Raw genomic sequence first — 21,320 nt, forward strand, 5'->3', positions numbered from 1 at the left:
ATCGGGGATCCGCTCATAACGAGTGTAACTTGAAACTAAAAATGAATTCTCAAACAATACCCATCCCCGTTATTATAACCTTAGGGGATACGATTCACATCTAATCATGCAAGTTATCTCAAAGACCGACGGCGGTTTAACGTGCATTCCTAATAATATGGAAAAATACATATCGTTCTCGTTGACTAAACCTATACATTATAGGGACAAGGATGGGAAATCTAGAATAAAGCAAAGTAATGGTCTTAGATTCATAGACTCCGTACAGTTTCTGTTATCTTCCCTGGACAATTTAGCTAATGCGAACAATCCCGATGACTTTGCAATAACAAATCAATATACCGATAAGATAACTCTTCATTTGTTGCTGAGAAAAGGTGTATATCCTTATGAATATATGGATGATTGGTCTAGATTCGAAGAAACTGAATTACCAACCCTTGAATCATTCTATAGTAACGTAACAAAATCTAAAATAACAGATGCCGATTATGAACACTCTCTGACGGTCTGGGATAAATTAGGTTGTAAGAATTTAGGTGATTATCACAATCTGTACTTGAAAACCGATGTACTGTTACTCGCCAATATATTCGAGATATTTAGAAAGACATGTTTAAAACAATACGGCTTGGACCCAGCTTGGTACTATTCCAGTCTTGGACTATCGTGGGATGCATTGTTGAAGAAGACCGGTGTAGAACTAAAATTACTCACCGATTACGATATGCACTTGTTTATTGAGAAAGGATTAAGAGGTGGTACAGTGGTCCCTCGCTACAACGCTACCAATGGGGTCCAAATAATTGGTGGGCGTTATAGACGATGAGCCGTTTAACCGAGGCCGAGGCGGGGGAGCGCGCTCGGCAAATCTCAAATCATCAATATGTGTTTATCTCACGTCACGTCAAAATAGTATATATTTTTATGGACCTAGATCTACCTGTAATATAATTCATTTATTAAATCTGTCACATTTCACAATGTCTGAAATACGTATTCCATTCTAATTTATCATTTTTTATCAATAAATTAAAAAATTATTCAATATTTCCCGCGATGTTATTGAAAATAAAATTCTCGGACACACATTTCGACAACGGGTCCGCATCGAAGATGTCAAAGAGCAAAATAAAGACTATTTTAAGCAAATCTTTAAATATATTATACAAAGTGATAAATAAAATCAACAAAAATATATCTAAAAGTAATCAAACTTACATCTAAGTTATTATTTCCATCGTTTCGTGCGATCGCGTGTAATGTAAGTCAAATGACATCTCGACTTTCGTCGCCTTGAATTCTCGGCTCGAACACAACGTTTAATGCAAAAATATATGCATGAAAAATCTTTGTCACAGCTCGTAACCTAGCACGATACATTCGCGAAGTTCCATATTTTTAATATATATCGTGATTTCCTGCTTAAAACGTTCATAATAACACGATTTAACAAAAAATCTTTCGCTAACTTCTGAAATTTATCAAACACGAGCTTGGTATCACAGCTATAATTTGATTGGCTGCCTGAGGTAACGTGCTCAAAATTGACCAATCACGAAACTTGTAGCAGATTTCGGCAAGAAAGCGTCATTAGAAACAAATTTTAATCCAATGAAATCGCTTGTTATAACTACGGGGAAAAAACAGGCGATGTTACGAAAGCGCGATTACGAAATGAATGACCGCCGTGTTGTGACAGCAACTACATGTGTGTGACAGTTTAGCCTTAAATTGGATTGCCCACTAATTAAGAATATAAACTTCGCTTGTGGTTCTCTTTTATTGCATGCATGCGCTTCTAAGATCAAAGGATGTATAGTGTGAAAAGTTAACTAGTTGAACAATCGTATTTCCGGGACTTGCCGCGGATGTTTTCAGATTATTAGAACTCCATTCAGCGATAAACGGTTGATTATGCAATGAGAAGCGTTATGTGCAAATGAACAACTAAGAACAATACAATTATGTCTGTGTAAAACTCTCAGTAATAAAAGTGTACATAAATTTTGGGAGCCATGCGTTACCGCGCGTAGTAACCGAGGTAGCGCTTTATCGAATAGCCCAATAGCGAGCGATCACTGTATATCGATGGTAGCGAAAAGGTATTCTAAGGCTAATAATAAATTAGTGGAAGGATACGATCCGAGTTAACCCGACACGCACATATTATATCTTGACGCTAACAATTTGTACGGATGGGCTATGAGTCAACCTTTACCCACGGCAGGTTTTGAGTGGGTCAATGATATCAATGTAAATGATGCGAATAAAGGGTACATACCGGTACTAGAAGTTGACTTGGAATATCCAAGTTCGTTACATAAAGATCATAACAGTTATCCGCTAGAACCCGAAAGATTAATGGTTAATAAAGATTGGATGTCGGAATATCAACGCTCCTTGATGGGTAATAGTAGGTTAGCTAACGTAGAAAAACTCGTACCAAATTTGATGGATAAGACAAAATATATAGTTCACTACAGAAATCTCCAGTTGTATCTTCGTTAGGTATGAAACTTAAGAAAATACATATAGTTCTAAAGTTTGATCAAAGCCCTTGGATGGAGCCCTATATAAGGTTGAACACAGATTTAAGAAAGATAGCTACCAGCGATTTTGAAAAGAATATGTATAAGCTCATGAATAACTCAGTATTTGGTAAAACTATGGAGAATCTAAAGAAGCGTGTTGATGTTAAATTAGTCAGATCTAATGAGGAAGAAAGACTCAGGAAACTTATAGCCAGTCCGGCCGCGTTGCATATGCAGAAGAGTAATATAAAATTCAACAGACCGATGTACGTCGGTATGAGTATTCTCGACTTGTCAAAACACTTAATGTATGACTTTTATTACAACAAACTTAAGAAGCAATACGGCAATAGATGCGAGGTGTTATATACCGACACATATTCTTTGTTGATGGAAATATAAACCGAGGATGTGTATAAAGATATGGCAGAAAAAATAGATATGTAGGACACGAGCGATTACCCAAAAGATAATCCACTGCACAGCGTAGTAAATAAAAAGGTATTAGGTAAGATGAAGGATGAATGTGCTTGGACCCCTATAGCGGAGTATGTGGGATTAAGACCTAAGATGTATTCTATAAGGAAGTCCGATAATGGGGAGATAAGAAAAGCTAAGGGTGTTAAGAAGTATGTGGTAAAAAAGCATATCAAACACAAACAGTATAAAGAATCATTATTCAATGGTAGAACGTTCAAACAAGAGATGAACTCTTTAAGAAGTTACAATCATACGATATATGGATTAAGAATGAACAAGACATCATTATCGCCCTTAGATACAAAGAGATGGATTGATAAGGATGGTGTAACTACCTATGCTTATGGTTATGGTGGTAATACTGTATCGTCTGGAACTATGAGCAACTCTTCTCGTACAAATGCCCTGCCCGGTCCATTTTTAAGATAATAAAGAATACGCTCTCCTTCTTTCATAACCAACCGACTAATGTTATATGTCTTAAGGGACCAAATCGGATCGGTTGCGCGACGTAGGCCTCCTTCGAGTTCACCGGGCTGGTATAAATATCTTACGCTTACTCTTTCCGGAAGTTTTTGTTCTTTGCCTCTCCTCGGTGCTGAAGATTCGGAAATCACGGATTTAATTTTAATCGCATCGGATGGTTTCTTCCCGATTAATCTCGTTACTTCATTATTCAGCGCTGATACAACAGCTGATAATCGTGTCACCCATTCGGTTGATCTCAATCGTTCCGATTTCATTTCTATCCCATACTGATAGCCAAACAAACACTCCGCTAATATCCGGTTAAATCTTTCGACGATAGCTTGACTACGGTGGGCCTCTTTTTCACCACGCCTGATTTCGACATCGTGCTTTGTTAACAGTTTAGTTACTGATCCCATAACTCACGACCAGGATCTACTAGAAATAGCTCAGGCCATTTTAGTGGTCCGCATTTATATATGCGACTCAGTGCATTAGCTACTTCTGTTGAATCTTTCGAGGTTAATGGTTCAGCCTCTTTGTATCGACTTGTCACATCAACTATGGTTAAAGCGTATTTATACGTTTTGCCTTATCGTGGGGAAGAAACAAGAGGTCAGCCTGATGAACTTCATTCGTTGTAAAAATATCAAACTTCTTCCTCGGTATATAACGCGGTGCTGGTAAATATATTTGCCACATCGCTTGTTTCTTTAACCAATCCTTGGCCACATCTTTAGATACCTTAGCCGTGGTGGCTAATTTTTTTATTGCTCCTATACCTTTCCAATATCCTCGTGGGCTATAGTAAATTTTATTCATCATTAATTAATATTGATGTTTCTTTTAATACGACTCATGACTATCATTAAATCACATCAGCGTTTTGACATAAAAAATTCCATCTGTAGTAGCAGTATAAGTATATAAATCTGGCTCCAGTGGAGTTGCGGGAGAACCCCTATTACCTATACTACTCCAAACAATACTACCAAAACTTAACAGAATGCATAATTAACATAGCAACAAAAACTATCCCCTTCATAACACCAATGATAGGCAAAACCACAGTACCCTGGTGGACTGAGGAAATTAAAAAAACTAGGACAAAAACGCAAAAGCGCATTTAATAAAGCTAAACGTGACTACACATATCTAAAGATAGCACATCAATTAAACCATGAAGTACAAAGCTTAGACAAAATGTCAAAAGCCAAAAACTGGAAAAAATTCTGCAAAGAAATAACCAATCACACAGAAGCAAGAACAGTATGGCGCAAAATACACGCAGTTCGAGGCATTAAACAAACCAAAAAAACACCAAACATAAATAACTCGACAAATCCTAAACAAAATGCAAATAACTTCACACACCACTTCACAGCCATTAGTAGTAAAAGTAACTTCCCTGAAGAATTCCAAAAACAATTAAACAAGTGTCATCAGAAGGAAGACATATCCCCCCGGCAGCTGTCTGTAAAGTAACCACAAGTAAATGTGCAATTCTGTATGTAATGAGTCAAGAGTTGAATGTTCTTGAAGAAGCATACATTGTTTACCCACAAAAGATCCACCATGGTTGCATCCATATGAAATGGAAAGTAAAATAAGTGTGTTTCTGTGGGGTTTTTTTATGCAAACAAATGACAAATTACAAGAAACAATAACTAAACAAGCGTATAGTCAACAAAGTCATCTATATCCCCCGCCCATTTTAACACGTTATGGTCCCAAACCAGGTAACTGACCAAACATTCCTCTTAGCCCATGTCAAAATAGCTGCAATGGAAATTCTAAAATAAACATTTCTAAAACTTCTTAATATCAAATGGCAGCAGTTCAGTATGTGCTTTATATATAGACATGCAATGTTTGGCAAGGAAATATTTAACAGTTTATTTGTTATACTCCATAAGTGAACCCACCCTATATTAAAACTTAAATCAAACTTGTTGCCATGGAAACGTAAAAAATATCAATTTATAAAATTCCAAAATAGCAAAAGGCACCAGTTCAGTATGTGCCTGGTAGACATGCAAAGTTTTGTAAGAAAGTATTTAACAGTTTTTGAGTTACGCTCCGGAAATGTACACCACCCTAAAAGAACCTAAGTCCAACTTGTTGCCATTGAAACGTAAAAAATAAAAATTTATAAAATTCCTAAATAGCAAAAGGTACCAGTTCAGTATGTGCCTGGTAGACATGCAAAGTTTTGTAAGAAAGTTTTGAATGGGTTTTGAGTTATGCTCCGGAAACGAACTCTACCCTATAGAACCTAAGTCCAACTTGTTGACATGGAAACGTAAAAAATAAAAACTTTTAAAATTCCTAAATAGCAAAAGGCACCAGTTCAGCATCAGTCTGATAGACATGCAAAGTTTTGTTAGAAAGTTTTGAATGGGTTTTCAGCTATGCCCCGGAAACGAACTCTATCCTTATAGAACCTAAGTCCAACTTGTTGCCATGGAAACGTAAAAAATAAAAATTTCTAAAATTCCTAAATAGCAAAAGGCACAACTTCAGTATGTGCCTGATAGATATGCCAAGTTTCAATCAAATACTCTGTATTGTTTTCGAGTTCTGCCCCGGAAAAGGAAATGATTACGAACAGACGAACAGACAGACAGACAGACAGACGGACAGACAGACGGACGGACGAACAGAACCCTGGTAGAACTATATACCCCCGAACTTTTAGGTATAAAAATCTGTAACAAACTAAATCATATCTAAGAGAGAGGAATACAATTCCACTAGATTGTACTTCAATGTGAAAAATATAGATTTTGTTCTACACTAACCGAAATCAGATCACTGTCATATTTGTTTACATTGTGTCACGGCCATCTCACATGTCACATTTCAGCAACATGACCTGCTAACTCAATGCCCGATGTTGCCAAAATACATAATTTAAAAATGATCTTGTAGTTACAAGCTTTATCCTTGTTTATAACAATGCATAAAATCATAACTTGCTACGTGTTGTCATTTACCCGTATTGAGTATGCATATGTGCAAAAGAGTGGAAATTCGTGCAAATTCTCACCTTCGAGCAGACATGGGTCCTGTGGAAGAAGGTGGCGACATTAAACTGATGGTGAGGCCTACCGCATATCTTGATCAGCCTCAAACATTTTTCTCCCGACCCTGTGGGTTTGGGTAAAGGTATACTTCTAATCCCAGCGATGCGTAATGGATATCGCAAGTGAAAATAGCACAAACCGTAGCCATGTCGCTTCTCGGGTATCGTTTGACCCCGGAAGTAAGTCTGACAAATCGGTAAAGCATGCCCGCCCTTCTGATTGGCTCAAACTGATTTTGATTGACAGACTGGATTGGTCTATCCTAAGATCGATTCATGGAGTGATGACGGTCCATAGGGTCGGAATAGATCTCATCATGACAATCTCCCTTCTGCTTGGAGGAATGCTTCTGTGATGTTGGATGTTGAGGAGAACGATGTGAATGTCGATCCTTGGAGTAACAAAGGAGAATTATGACTCTTAGAAGATCGATCCCGTGACAGACAACCTGAAGATGAGCTTTCCTTCGAATGGCATCCCTTGGAGCTAGATCCTGTGAGTGACAGCTCGAGGTCGATCGATCCTTAGAATGTTGTCCCATAGGATGTGATTCTAGCAGTCGATCCTTAGAATGTTGATCTGTATCTCAATATCGATCGTATGCTGTGGGTACTTCTTCCATGTCCGGTTGGCGACGTAAAAATCAAACTCTGAGTAGAGTCAACGTTCGTCACGGTGGGTAGAACCGGAGTAGCCTTATTTAGGGTAGAAATAGGGCTTGATGAAGAAGAGTCGACTGGTTGATCGGTTTGCAACCCCCTCCCCTGACAGTCACAACTTATTTGTGCGGATCCGCCGGTGAAAATATATGGCAACACTTCTTGCAAGCCGTATGTTTCTGCTGATCCTTGCCCATAATGTTGCAAGTAGTACGTTGAAGTCCAGTCAAATTATGCGAAAATAAAGGCCGAATCCTCTCTAAGATATAGCACGTCTCCACATTGAGGCGAAAGAGAATGATGAGGCAGAGGGTGTCAGGTGATCAAATCATGTATGTCAGGCTGCACGGGATTCAGCATCTTCCCACGGCAAGCGAGTTAACTGACTTTAAAAGTCCAGTTTCCACCCTTGCCGAACTAGGCTGGAATTACTGGGCTCGATCGTAGCGCCACCAGTGGCTATTACCAGTTATGTCCCTTCTAAGCCTCTCCCATGGACCAATCAGATTCCACCTCTCATATCACTTGCGTTTGCTTCACACAAAATGGTGGCGCCGAGTCAGGACGATCTGATCGGTAACCAAGATCTATATTGTGATAAAACGGGTCTTACATCGCGAAATGTGTCAAATCACTTGAGCACCTTGATTAAAAACATGAAAAGATTTGGAAAATATCTGCTGACAATGAGTTGGCGGTGCACATGCTTTGGAAATCCTGCAATCGACCGAAATCTGCACGACAGTTTACGAACCGGAATTTCGATTTCGGTGCGCAATTTTGATTGGACTATGCATAGTCCAGCCAAAACTTAACTCCATAATACCAGCCTAGTTCGGCAAGGGTGTAAACTAGACTTTTATAGTCAGTTAACTCTCATGCCTCGATAAGATGGGGATTCAGGTGCATGACCTGATTGTTGAGTGTTCGGGCAAAAAGAGCTTAGAAGCTAGAAACTTTTTTTTGTTTTAGGATGTTTCCACACAAGGATTGGAAGGAGAAGGATGAAATGCATAGAGTGAAAAATTGGAATATGTTAAGCCCAACAACTAACTACACATGTACTAAGTTTTACATAATTTATTAATGAAAGGAATAATATTAGTATACTTATCCTGGCACAACACACTACAACACATTGCAATTTTCCTTCTTCATATATCATAATACAGAACCAAAAACATGCTTCTTCTACCTCCAGGGTGCCCCTTGCCATTTGGTTACAAATTGCACACAGGGTACAGCATTTCTTTCGGAATTTTTGTTTTAAAGCTCTGCACGCTAACGTCAAACCCATTCGACAGAGGTGTCACTTCCCGTGCATCTGATGTTGAACCCATCCGACAGGCGAATAGCATAACGACACCCCAAAATAAAACTCGCCATATCTATTTACCAAGAAGGCTTTGCGTAACATTTAAATTACGTATGACATGCATAAATGCTCAGCTTGATCAATATCAAAACTTTCATTTATTTACCTCAAAAAGAAAATATCGCGAGTTAAAAAAGTTTCGGCTAAACTTCTCGGCACACAACTACCAGAAACGGCCATTGTTGGCTTTTGGCACTTCACGTTGAGCGGCATGCAGTCCGATATTTTCTTTATAATTTCATCATTTTTCCTATTTGATCATAAATTTTTGTTTGCTGACGAAAGGAAAACACTCATGTTACTTAATTTCTAAAAATAACATTTTGGTACACGACGAGGTAGTGTAATATAAATAGATTCTAGGCTCCTATATGTTTTCATGTAGATGAACAGAACACATAATAAAATATTTCATCAAGTTCATAATATGATTATGACTGTGATCCTTGAAATTGATTGTTTAGTTTTGAGAGAAAATTGACGTCTTGGTACTGAAAAAGAGGCCAGTTAAGTTGGTTAAACCTAAGTTAGAATGAATTTTTTTGCTAGGAAAGTGATATTATGTTAAGTTTAAGACACCAAAATTGATGTATATCTTTGAAATAATTCTTGGTAGATCTGTCATGGCGACTGATTTACGACACCCATTGTCTGAAGAACATTTAATTGCAAAGGCTCATTACCCTGGGGCCATGACATCTATATGCCTTGAAACATTTAATTGCTGTTATTTATAAGATGCTAATCCTATTTGTTAATCCCCATTTTTGTGTACATCGACCGTCTGCCACCCTGAACAGGATGTGCAAGTATGTCACTGATGATTTACTGTTTACATTTATATTTATTACTTACTGAATGTCAGGTGACCTTGGCTATATAAGCCTTGGTCCAGAGAGAAAAAAGAAAAAGAGAAGGAGAAAAAAAGGTCTTACCCTTAGCCTAGCTAGGGTTAGGCTGGGTGTTCCGGGGCACCAAGACAACAAGCACTACCACTATGTGCTGACTTGGCACATAGTGTCATTTGTATGTATATATCTACATGTATAAAGTAAAACTGTATATACTGCAAGCCATCGTCTCTGACTTGTCACTTCCTACTGAGAACCATACGTCGCCCCTTGCATATACGAGTGTGCAAATCGTTCATTAATCAACGTCGAACAGTTCCATGATAGATCTACAAATTCACATACCCATTTAGGTAACAAATTAGTAGACCTTTTGGGTACAAAAGTCACCACTGTACATTTCAACTGGTTTTCGTGAATCAATGGGATAAAAAAGATTTGTTTGAATGATTCCTTTTCTCATTTTAAGATAAGAATTTGTTTTACATAACATAACAGGCAGATCTACACGGATCACGTTTTGTCCTAAAAATATATAAAAATGTGAAAAAATATGGACACCTCAGAAATGAGGGCTTATAAGGTTATAATTCTTCCTAACTTGCCACATGGTTTGACTTAGATCTAGGTCTATCTAAGAAAAGTCCTTATGAAAATCTTTTTTTATTTTTTTTTATGACACTGACATTTCTGGCACTTAGACAAAGAGTATTCAAGGAAAGACAGAGATGTTTTTGAATGAAAATATGACTTTCCTTTATAATTCTTTTTTCATGATGACAGGGGAACTTTTATACACACCAGCTGAGGAAGTTTTGATACTGTGATTGCATACAAAGGAAAAACAGGTTGGAAGCAGTACCTGTAGGTATAAAATAGACCACATAAGGTGAACAAAAGTAATGGATTGGCTGACTGGAAAAAATACATCTGGCAAGGGTAAACATGTACACAGGCATGTTTCTTTTCATTCCAACCAGAAGACTGAGATAGCATTTTCTAAGAAACATTGGCTAACTTACCAGCTTATGTACCACCATGGTTCTTGTGATTAAACAAACAAAAATGTCATGTACTGTTACAAGCACTGTTACTGTAATTAATATATCATATTCCTATTAAATTATATTTTAACCACAAAATGCACAAGAATAATGTCCATATGAGTTTAGTATGTATATGTTAAGGCTCTGATTTATTCATTATTCATGGAATACTAAAATTAAAATGATGACATCAGAGAGTTACTTATTCACATAGTTGATTTTCAGAGTGAAAGATAATAATTGTTGAATAAATATGTTTAAACTAAAGATAATAATTGAAGTTTGATCAGTTACACTGTGCTGATGCAAAGACTAATATTTACTGTCCCCACACACCATCATTGTGGAAAAAAATAACTTCTAAATATAACTTAAAATTTTAAAACCTGTAAACAGTTGTAAATAATTAAACAATTACAAATCTATCATCAATACGCAATCATGGTGGTCTTCATATTTTTGGAATAAATTTAGAAATCCTTTGTGAAACTGTTCTCAAATCATGCTAGAATCTATGAATGTATTCCCGAAAGGAAAACTATCCCAAATGTAATGTGGAACTAACACCGAAAATATGTACGTAGCATTTTATTGCTTATATACACCCTATCATATTCAGCAACGCGGGGATGTTATTTTGAAACACGTTTTGTCAAGCCCATTTTCGCGCACCTGTTGTAGAGGGTGATCTTGCTGATCGACGATATCCACGATATTACGTGGGATACACTTGTTGTTGGAAACTTATCAGCGTGTACATCGCAGAAATATGAATCATGTCCCATTTATATTCACCGTAACATTGAATGGTGATTCTTATATATCAACAGAGGTTTAAATAAAAGATACCGAGAAACTTGCATGTGGCATGTTGATTTATCGTTTACCGTTTCCGGGTCACGGGAGCATGCAAGGTCAAACGGATTAACTAATACGCGAATTATATCGTCAAAGTCACATTTTTATTTCATGTTAGTGGTGATTACTGATACTGTGTATTGACTTATGTTTTTGCTGTATGTGATAGGCGAACTATTTCAAAATTTATTGTAATTGTTTTGTTTCGAAAGATTATCAGCAGACTACCCCTGTCTGTGACATCACATCCGGTGACCTTTGCACTTATTGAAATAGTACTGTCAGAATTCACGATCTTTATTTTCGTATTTCTCTCGTCATATTAATCGGAATATGACGAATAAAACATTCTTCGATTGAGAAGATCGTCAACTTTCGCCAAGGCATATTAATAAAGGCAATTTAAACTTTGTCGGGCGAAGCGCGCCATGTTTGATTTTAGGACGTCTGCTAGCATCATGACACTGGTTGTTTATTTTTGTATATCGTAAATATTCAACCAAAACGCTTGAAATTAGGATTAGTGAATATTTATAAGTCATTAATTGTTTCCTGCAAATTTTATAACATGACACGTCAGATTAACCCGAATATTCGTATTTCTGCAACCGACATGATGACCTCGAAAATTAAGTTATTTTTCTGTTTAACGTTTAAATAATAAATTCACTGAAATGGTTCATAATTTACCATCGTGCTGTTATATGCCGATAAAAAAACCCGAATTTTTGCTCAATTAAAATCAAGAAATCGGAGATATGATTATTGAAATCAATTTGAACAAATGTTACGATATTAAAAGGTTCCTAGCATGAAATGCAAACCACCTTCAATAACGCAATTCAGGTAAGTTCAAGAACATTTACAAATTTTGTGTTCGCTTTGGTCTTAACCTTGGTATGATTGAAAACATCAGGATATTTTTATATAGGACTCTGTAGTTTTCTATCAGGAATAAATGTGCCAAATATTTCTTCAATTGGCCCTTGTTTAATGAGGCGCCGACTGTTTGAAATCACCCACCCTCTTTAGAGCGCCTTATGCTAAAATTAATCCAGCAGGCAGGGGTAAGAAGTGTGAAAATAATTCAGCAGGCTAAAGGTTAATGGAAGAGACCGAGTTTATTTTACCGATGTATACAATTTATTTATCAAAGTAATAAAAGCTTATCCAAAAATTCTTGAAAACAATATGATTATACTTCAGGCTGTTGAAAAAAGAAAGAAATTGTCTGCCACAAAAATATACATAGTTACAGGGTGTTTCTCTTAGAACAAAATTTCACACTAACTTTTAAATAAAAATATATATCTTGTTTTGTAGCTGTAACTGAAAAAGTATCTAATCACGATACAAAAGCATTATTTTAGATGTCAGATCAGACTACATTAAAATTCAAAGTTGAAAATTTATGTTTCATGTGGAGAAATTACATTTTACTTTTTGATTTGATGCATACAGAACAAGAATTCTGACATTTTCTCACAATGACTTGAGTTTGAATTTAACAGGATTAAGGACTAAATATATGGGCAGCAGACAATAAGACTGAAAGTAACAGGTAACTACTGACCTTAAGTGCACGTACTGCCTCCCATTTGAAATTTTGTTCTCTTGAAGTCTCCTGTTTTCCCAAATATATCTGTCTTTGCATTTCCTCCCCTGTACTTGTTTCATCTGATTCTTTTTGTATTCCATCATTTTGCCCTAATGATTCATGTTCTAGTACTGTCAGTTTCCCACTATCTTCAGATGAACCAACATGCCCCTGGCTTTCCAAGTTCTCCTCCTTCCACTCGATGTCCTGAACTTTTATCTTGAGAGCTTTCATTGTTTTCTGTTTTTCTATTTCTGTCCTGTCATCTTCATTCATGTGGGTAATCATTTGTCCCACAGTTTTAACAGCTTCCTGCAATTAAAATATGAGTTTATAAGGATAAACATAACAACCACTGCCAACAAATGCTAAGTATTATGAAGATCTAAACCAGGAAGCTAGGTGCTTTCATCACATTCAAAAACATAAGCACACCATTCCCACATATTCATGAAAACCAAACAAAAACCCTGATTCCAGCTACTTTACTGACAAAATTATAAGTGATTCCAGTTTAACGACATCACTTCCATTGAACAATCTTCCATTGGGCAATGTAAGTGATGTCATTAAACTGGAATCACTGATAAATTTGTTTACAATGCCAAATGTAGTAGAACTCTGAAACAGAAAGTTCAGTGATAATTACTGTGAATCTGAAAGTAATTCCGAAGGTTTCAGACACCATGTTAAGATTACCAAAGATCAAAGCTACCATTGCATATGTTAATAGCAGGAAGCAGTATGCTGAAATGGTAAGTCAGTGTAAGTCAGAAATATTTAAACTACAGATGCATGAGTTGTAGTTGAGAAGGATTGTTGGAGTAGCGTGTTTATCTAACAGTATAGATTTACACCGGTAATCATCTTTTGACTTTCTAAGTAATCAACAAGGATCACACACTTTGCATCTCAGAATACAGAAGCCATAACTTTCTCCACTGATCTCGAAGACTTGAATTTCTTTGGCGCTGGAGAAGTGGAATGGTGCCATTCCATGGACTGATGTTTTGACTCAGGGTCATAGAGGTAGACCCATGTTTCATCACACATTGCTAATCTCTTTTTGAATTTGACGAAATCCTCCTCAATTAGCTTTAAATTTTCTCTGGCAGTAATTATGGCTGCAATTCAGACAATAGGACAAAGTCATCAATATCCCCTACAATGAAAAATATTTGTGAATACGTCAACTAGTTTATATATATGGAAACTAAAAAAATATATTTTTCAAAAGTCACAAACTATCAAAAGGCACTAGTTCACCACTAGACCTATCTATGTGCCAAGCCTGGTAAATAAATATTGTATGGTTTTCAAGATCTGCTCCAGAAGCGAGCACTACTGCCATTTCCACCCTAAGTCAAAATTGTTGCCGTTTTTCAAAAGTCACCAGTTCACCGATAGATCTATCTATGTGCCAAGCTTGATGAAGAAATATTGTACGGTTTTCAAGATCTGGGGCGGTATTCATAAAAGAACTTAAGTCTGAAAAAAAACTAAGTTTTTCACCTTTTCTGACTTAAGTTTTAAGATTTGACTTAAGTCATATTCATGAAGCAACTTAGGCTTAAGTTTTACCAATTTCTGACTTAAATCTTAAGACTGGGAAGGGGTAGGCTTAACTACAAGGTGTTTGACTTAAGTCAATAAACAAAATGGCTGCCGTACCGCTAGGGCGTTGTTCGTTTTATCAAAGAAGACAAAGTCTTGTTGAACACAACGATGAGGAGTTAATACGGGGATACCGTCTAGATGGAAATGGCATTAGATACGCAGCTAATTTAATAGCAGCTGACGTGGAGCCTGCAACTAACCGTAACCACGCACTTGACGAGATACAAAACAAGCTGATCACATTAAGGTACTTTGCAACGGGAAAGTTTCAGTTGTGTAATGCAGATGATCAAGGTGTCACCGAGCCCACCATTTCCAGAGTTGTAAATCAGTGCATCACCAGTTTGTCATCTGACAGGATTGTGAAACAGTTTGTCCCCCTGCAAATCGGGGACATTAGGCGTCACCAAACCAACTTTTATCACATTGCGAACTTTCCCGAAGTTGTCGGGGTGATCGATGGAACACACATACAAATCCAGGCTCCAACAGAAAACGAAAATTAATACATAAACCGACATCATTATCACAGTATAAATACGCAGATCGCTTTTGACAGCGACTACAGAGTAACTGATGTTGTTGCTCGGTGGCCGGGATCGACACACGATTCACGTATGTTGACAAACAGCTGGCTCTACTAGCTATTGGAGCGCAATGTTGTACCCATTGGATGTCACCTCCTCGGTGACAGTGGTTATCCCTGCAAGAACTGGCTACTTACCCCTTTCCTAAGACCATTGCCGGGATCACAAACAAACTACAACAGGTATGTAAAGTTTCATGTTTAGTTGCCGATCGTAATCAACAACTTAGAGTGATGAACCCTGTTGAAGATTAATGTTACAGGTTACACTCTGATATGTTATGTTATTTCAGGTCACACCAAAGAACCAGGAGCATAGTAGAAAGGGCCATCGGTCAACTCAAACGCAGATTTCCTGTTCTCCATGGGGAAATCAGGTTAAAACCTGAGAAGGCTTGTAAGGTAAAAATTATGATCAACAAATGTTAATTTGTGTGCACTATTTATTTGCCACACAAATAAGTTCAACAAAACAAAAATGTAACAAAGCTAAATGACAATATATATATATAAAATAACAATTCCTAGAGAGGAAAGCAATGATTGAAAAAAAGCAACAAGATTTCATTGAGTTACATAATTATTTCAAACATGGTTGTTTGAATTTATGTTAACAATTGCAATTGAAAATATGAAAAGAACAATGCATTGGCTCATCATCTATTAAAGTTTGTGCATGGACATGAACTTGTTCAGATTGACTTTTGTATCTAAATCAAGTGAATTTATATATACAGTTATGTCTTTAAGGCAATAACAGGGCAGTTGTAGATTGGTAATGACTAGGAGCAGATAAGGGAAGATTCATACATATTTGAAGTATAGAATTGTTAAGGTGCATGTGGAGATGATCAGGAAATGATGGGGTTGTAGGAACTTGTTTGTTATTTACAGTAATATTTGTATGTTCAACTGAGGCCAGGTAAAAGCCTAAATGTGAAGTGTAAATGATGTTAATTTATCATTAATGATTTCATATTTTAGGTGATAATAGCATGTGCTGTTCTACACAACATATGCAAGGACAGAAATATCCCAGTACCACCCACTGATGGGCATGATGGACTTGGCAGGCTTGATGGACAGAATGGAGCTCAAGCAGTGACAGCTGATATTATCATTTTATACATTTATACTAAGTTTTCATGTAATAATTAGATCCACAGCAAGTGGTTTTATAAGTTATTCGTGGTGTAAAATTTATACAAAATTTCATATAATTATACCAAGCAGACCTTTCTCCCACAACCCAGAGGGTTGTACCGACCCTCTGTGGCACCCTCAGCTATATTTTAAGATATTGTAAATTGTTCATGTTTCTTGTATATAAAATTGTAATTAGTCTCCTGTGACTCCAGCTCTTTGCTGACTAATTCCCCCAAGAAATCCAGCACGCCATTTGGAAGGTTTTGTACATCAGAACAGAACCATAATAATTTTCTAACCCGAAAGGTATCTCATATCATAAATGTACCTGTCAGTAGGTGAACCAGAGGAATTGAGGGTTGCTGTAATAACCTGTTAAGGGAAAGTAGTAAGTGTCTTACAAATGTGGAAATACTAAAATATTAAGGGGGCCGAAACATTTTTTGAGGGTGCTGAGATTATATTAAAAAAGTAGTCTGATCCCGAATATATATAAAAAATATTTTTCTCAAGTTAATGTATTCAGCCGATAATTAAGATGTTAATACTTTGGATATCACTTCAAGATTTCACATTCAGCCCCAAGTCTGCTGCAAGGGCACTGTCAGTTACAAAACTCAAATTGGAAATAACAAGTGTCCCAGTTTATGATAGTAACAGAATATGTTATGGCTATAGTAGAGGTAACTTAAATTTCACTGATAACAGGACCAATCACACCTCTTGATGCCTCCCCGATGTCACGCCCGGACCAAACTTTCCTTCAAACACATATACATTTGCTTTCACTAGTTCCGTCAACAGTAAAACCTCCTCTTTCGTCCAGTTAGGCTTCCTCTTCTTCATATCTGTGCCTGACATGACGTTGGCAATGTGGACAAAGTTTCGCTGTGTGTATTGTCTGCCGTAAAAAACAACCGGGAAATCCCACCGAAAAATACGTTCATACCTCTTTTTTTTTAAAGAGTTCCACCGGAAGTTTAAAAATAGCTGGGGTTCCCCCTAATGATCCTGCGGGTACGTACTACGAAACTGACTTAGTTTTTCTTTGGAGACTTAGCTAAGTTTCGGACTTAGCATCTTTATGAATATCAACTTAAGTCTCAGACTTAGCTAAGTCAGATTTGAAAAACTTAAGTTTTGACTTATGAAAAATCTTTGGGTTTTTTATGTATACAGACCCTGCTCCAGAAACGAGCACTACTGCCATTTCCAGCCTAAGTCAAAATTGTTGCCATGGAAACTTGGAAAATATTTTTTTCAAAATCCAAATTTCAAAAGTCACCAGTTCACCGCTAGATCTATCTAGGTGCCAAGCTTGATGAAGAAATATTGTATGTTTTTCAAGATCTGCTCCGGAAACGAGCACTACCGCCATTTCCGCCTAAGTCAAAGTTGTTGCCATGGAAAGTCGAAAAATGGTGTTTTCAAAATCCAAATTTCAAAAGGCATCAGTTCGCCACGAGACCTATCTATGTGCTAAGTTTGGTGAAGTATTGTACAATTTTCAAGATCTGCTCCAAAAACTACAACTTGCAAGGACAGACTGATCGTGTCCATTTTAATACATACCCCCCCACTCCCCAACCAAAACATGTTGCTGGATATAAAAAGACTAAATGAATGTTAGTCGCAGCAACAGATACAAGCGGTAGCAATGAAATTGTTTGAAATAGTGTCAAAGCACCAGTATATTGTATACCGTGTCAGTGAACAAATTCTCGAGCAAGTGGCCAACCAATGAAAAGGAATTCATTGGGACCTCAACCTGTCTGGTCCAGATCACGAAAAAACAAATATGCTTCCAGTGTGGATATTTCAATCACTCACAAGAATGTATTCAGTGTGGCAAGAACGGACACGTACAACTGCAATGTAGGTGTGAGAAACGAAACATTTACAACAAAATTTCTGAGAAGAGGAATATAAAGATTACACTCTTGCATTATTTCACACATGTAACGAAACCAGAAGTTGTAATTTGTTGATAGTTGAGGTGCATATAATCAACATTCCAGTATCCATGGAAGTTGACACTGGATCGACTTGTAACGTTAATACCAAGAAAAGTGTATGAAGACAAGTTTGCAAATGTGGGTTCAATATTGAAGATTTCGGACAACCGTTGTCTGAATTAAGTGGTCAATCTTAAGGTGTTGCTATTTCTGTCTCTCCTACAAAAAAACAACATCACACACATTGTTCAGTTATGTAAAAAGACCTTTGATCTTCACAATGTGAATAATTAAAAGAATTATTAATGAGCGATATCCTGATGGGTACCATGACCACCTGCTGCTCTCAGTTCTATTCCACACAATGAATGCCTGTCAGGGATTAATCCCCTGAGTAGACAACTGAAGGCATCTTCTATGTTGTTACTAATATTAAGGGATGCGTAGACTTAAGTTGTAATAGTAATCAGATGTATGAGGAGAAAAAGTCCCACAATGAGATTAAATATCCCAGGTTGAAGCAAGCAGACTGGGAACTCCGGAGCCGGATATTTTCATTCAAATGACTACCTTAAAAAATACCTAAGGGCGACTTAATTCTATTGCTTCACAGATGTAGACACAAAAATAAATAACTTGATTGAACTTTGCAATGCAGTTTTGTGATTCGAAAGTTTTTTCGCGATTGCAATGAAACTCATATAACTCTACTCATCGTCTGTGTCAGTTGACACTTTGATAGCTCCATGCATTACAAGGATATGGTTATGCTAAATAATTTTCCTGTGTGCAGTGCATCAAGTTTTTGAACATCTGACATGCACAGACTGTTCGTTTCACTTGACAGCTTCATGTCAAAAGTACTTTGCCATTTTGAGCAAAAAAATGATCGTACCGCACACGAATAGTTGTGACTTTAAACGAGTAGTGCAGTAACTTTGGAACCAGTAATAGTGATGTTTGATGTGATTCCAAGCCGATGGACGCAAATAAAGTTACAGGGATTGACTTAGGCTGTGATTCCGCGATATTCTCGAAGCATAGTTGTCACAGATATCGCATCAACATTCATTCAAACTCTTACACTTTCAATGGTTTCATCTGCATTGACACTCTTATTTTCTTCTACAAAAATGTATAATGTTGTATTGCTTGAATAAAACATCTACCAAACCTAAACATGTTTAAAAAACCTTACATGGTACTATATTCTTTCATGAAAGCTGTCAGTCGAAAGAGTAAGTTGTTTACTTGCAACACTGCATGTGATCTTTCACTGTGCATTTGATTCCTATATTGCTGCATGGCGTGTTGCATCAGCTCACAAAATGGCGGAGTGCCCAACATTTTTTATCCCCTATTGGCAAAACAGGTGCTCATTTTCACAACATAAACACTTTGATAGCGCACGATCTACAATGATCTACAACACTAAAGATATTAACACATATTTTTTGTCACTTAAATTCTACCAGAAATCAAGCAAACAAAACAATAACGGGTAAAGGTTGAAAATGCAAACAAATTTCGATCGGGAATTTGGACAACAAAACAAAAACTAAATGGATATAACTACAATTCTTTCTCCAAAATAATGTACAAAGTTCAGATCACAAACAATCATATTTTAGATATTTGCCTCACCTTTAGGTAAGACAGCACTGGTGGAAGATGTTTCATGAACGTACCCTCCTAAAAGAATGTCCACTGTGTGTGGATTACGCTTTCTATTGGCCAAACATCAAGTTGGATTTAGCTAGAGTTTAGAATATGCTACGTTATGTTAGCTTCCAGATTTGTCCATAAAGATTGAAAATTGTGACTTAATCTTTCAAATGTAACTCATAAACATTGTGAATGTCAAAAGTGTTTTCAACTTCCGGTCACTTGTCAGCATTTTCTGGCTGCTGCACATGGCAAGCTTTGCGGGTGCCTTTTGCGGGAAATAATTTTTTTATTGTTTTTGCAAAAAAGTGAACCTGGAACAATATCAGTTCATAATATAACTCTAATAGCATCATTTACAATACCCATGGTCGCTTTTTCATGCCTTCTCACTTTGAATATATTCATTTATGATAAAAAAAATGCAGTGTCAAAGACCTATAGAAATCTGAAATGTAAGAGTGTTGTCTCCTGCAAGCCAACGAAATGAACAGCTGATAGTAGAAAACACATCTGCTTATAATTGTACTTGTTAATAATTCCTCTTAAATTCGACAATAAACAGAAATTCATAAATATTATTGTAATTAGTATTTTATTTCAGTAGACAATGCTCATTGGATCAGCAAGGATAAACCTACATAATCTGGTAACATAAATTGCATCATTTTCGAGTCACAAATAACAAAAATCAAGTACAGTTTCCACAAATATACAATTCCAAGACCATTGCTATGACTTGTACATATACTCAACAACAAAAGTTCCTGTGACACCAATATTTTGGTGTATTTTTCAAACAAGTAAAGTTTGGTCTTCAATATTGTAGTTCATGTATGGAATCAAGTCACAAAAACGCAAATGATACAGAAAAGCATGCATTCCATGAAAAAGTTGACTTTTATGTAAGCCCCATGCATTTCACAACCCAAGAAGGGGTATTAAAACATGTGTGTTAACGGGATTCCATATGCATGTTTAGCATCGTACTGACAACACCTCAGCCACAGCGATGGACGGATTCGAGTGTACCGACGTCGAGGTGAACGTTACGTCAATCATTGTGTCATGGAAGAAAATCAGTTCAGGGGCAGCAGCGTTATGGTATGGGGTGGGATTACAGCAAGACAGAGGACCCGTTTGATAGTGGTAGAGGGAAATCTCAATGGACAGATGCTACAGAAAAGCATGCATTCCATGAAAAAGTTGGGTATTAAAACATTTGGGTATTAAAACGTGCGTTAACGGGATTCCATATGCATTGTTTAGCATCGTGCTGACAACAACCACTCAGAAAAGCAACAAAATTAAGCAATTATTCAACATTACGAAATGCCACGCCTGTCCGAAAATGAGCAACTGCGAGCCATTGGTATGCTTAAGCAGGATCGAGTCAA

At 36.9% G+C, this 21,320-nt stretch overlaps 1 protein-coding gene across 3 annotated transcripts in view; it reads right to left on the minus strand.

Annotated features, from left to right (window-relative positions):
* The window catches only part of LOC124114452 (ankyrin repeat domain-containing protein 26-like), a 792,436-nt gene that overhangs the window by 471,401 nt on the left and 299,715 nt on the right, over positions 1-21,320 (minus strand). For all 3 annotated transcript variants that reach the window (XM_046475021.2, XM_046475020.2, XM_046475019.2), the window contains exon 14: positions 12,931-13,266. In XM_046475021.2, the coding sequence (XP_046330977.2) occupies positions 12,931-13,266 (336 nt within the window). The remainder of the gene's footprint in view (positions 1-12,930; positions 13,267-21,320) is intronic.

This window comes from Haliotis rufescens, unplaced genomic scaffold (assembly GCF_023055435.1).
Source record: "Haliotis rufescens isolate VD_foot unplaced genomic scaffold, xgHalRufe1.0.p SCAF_22, whole genome shotgun sequence".
In the NCBI taxonomy this organism is placed as follows: Eukaryota; Metazoa; Mollusca; class Gastropoda; order Lepetellida; family Haliotidae; genus Haliotis; species Haliotis rufescens.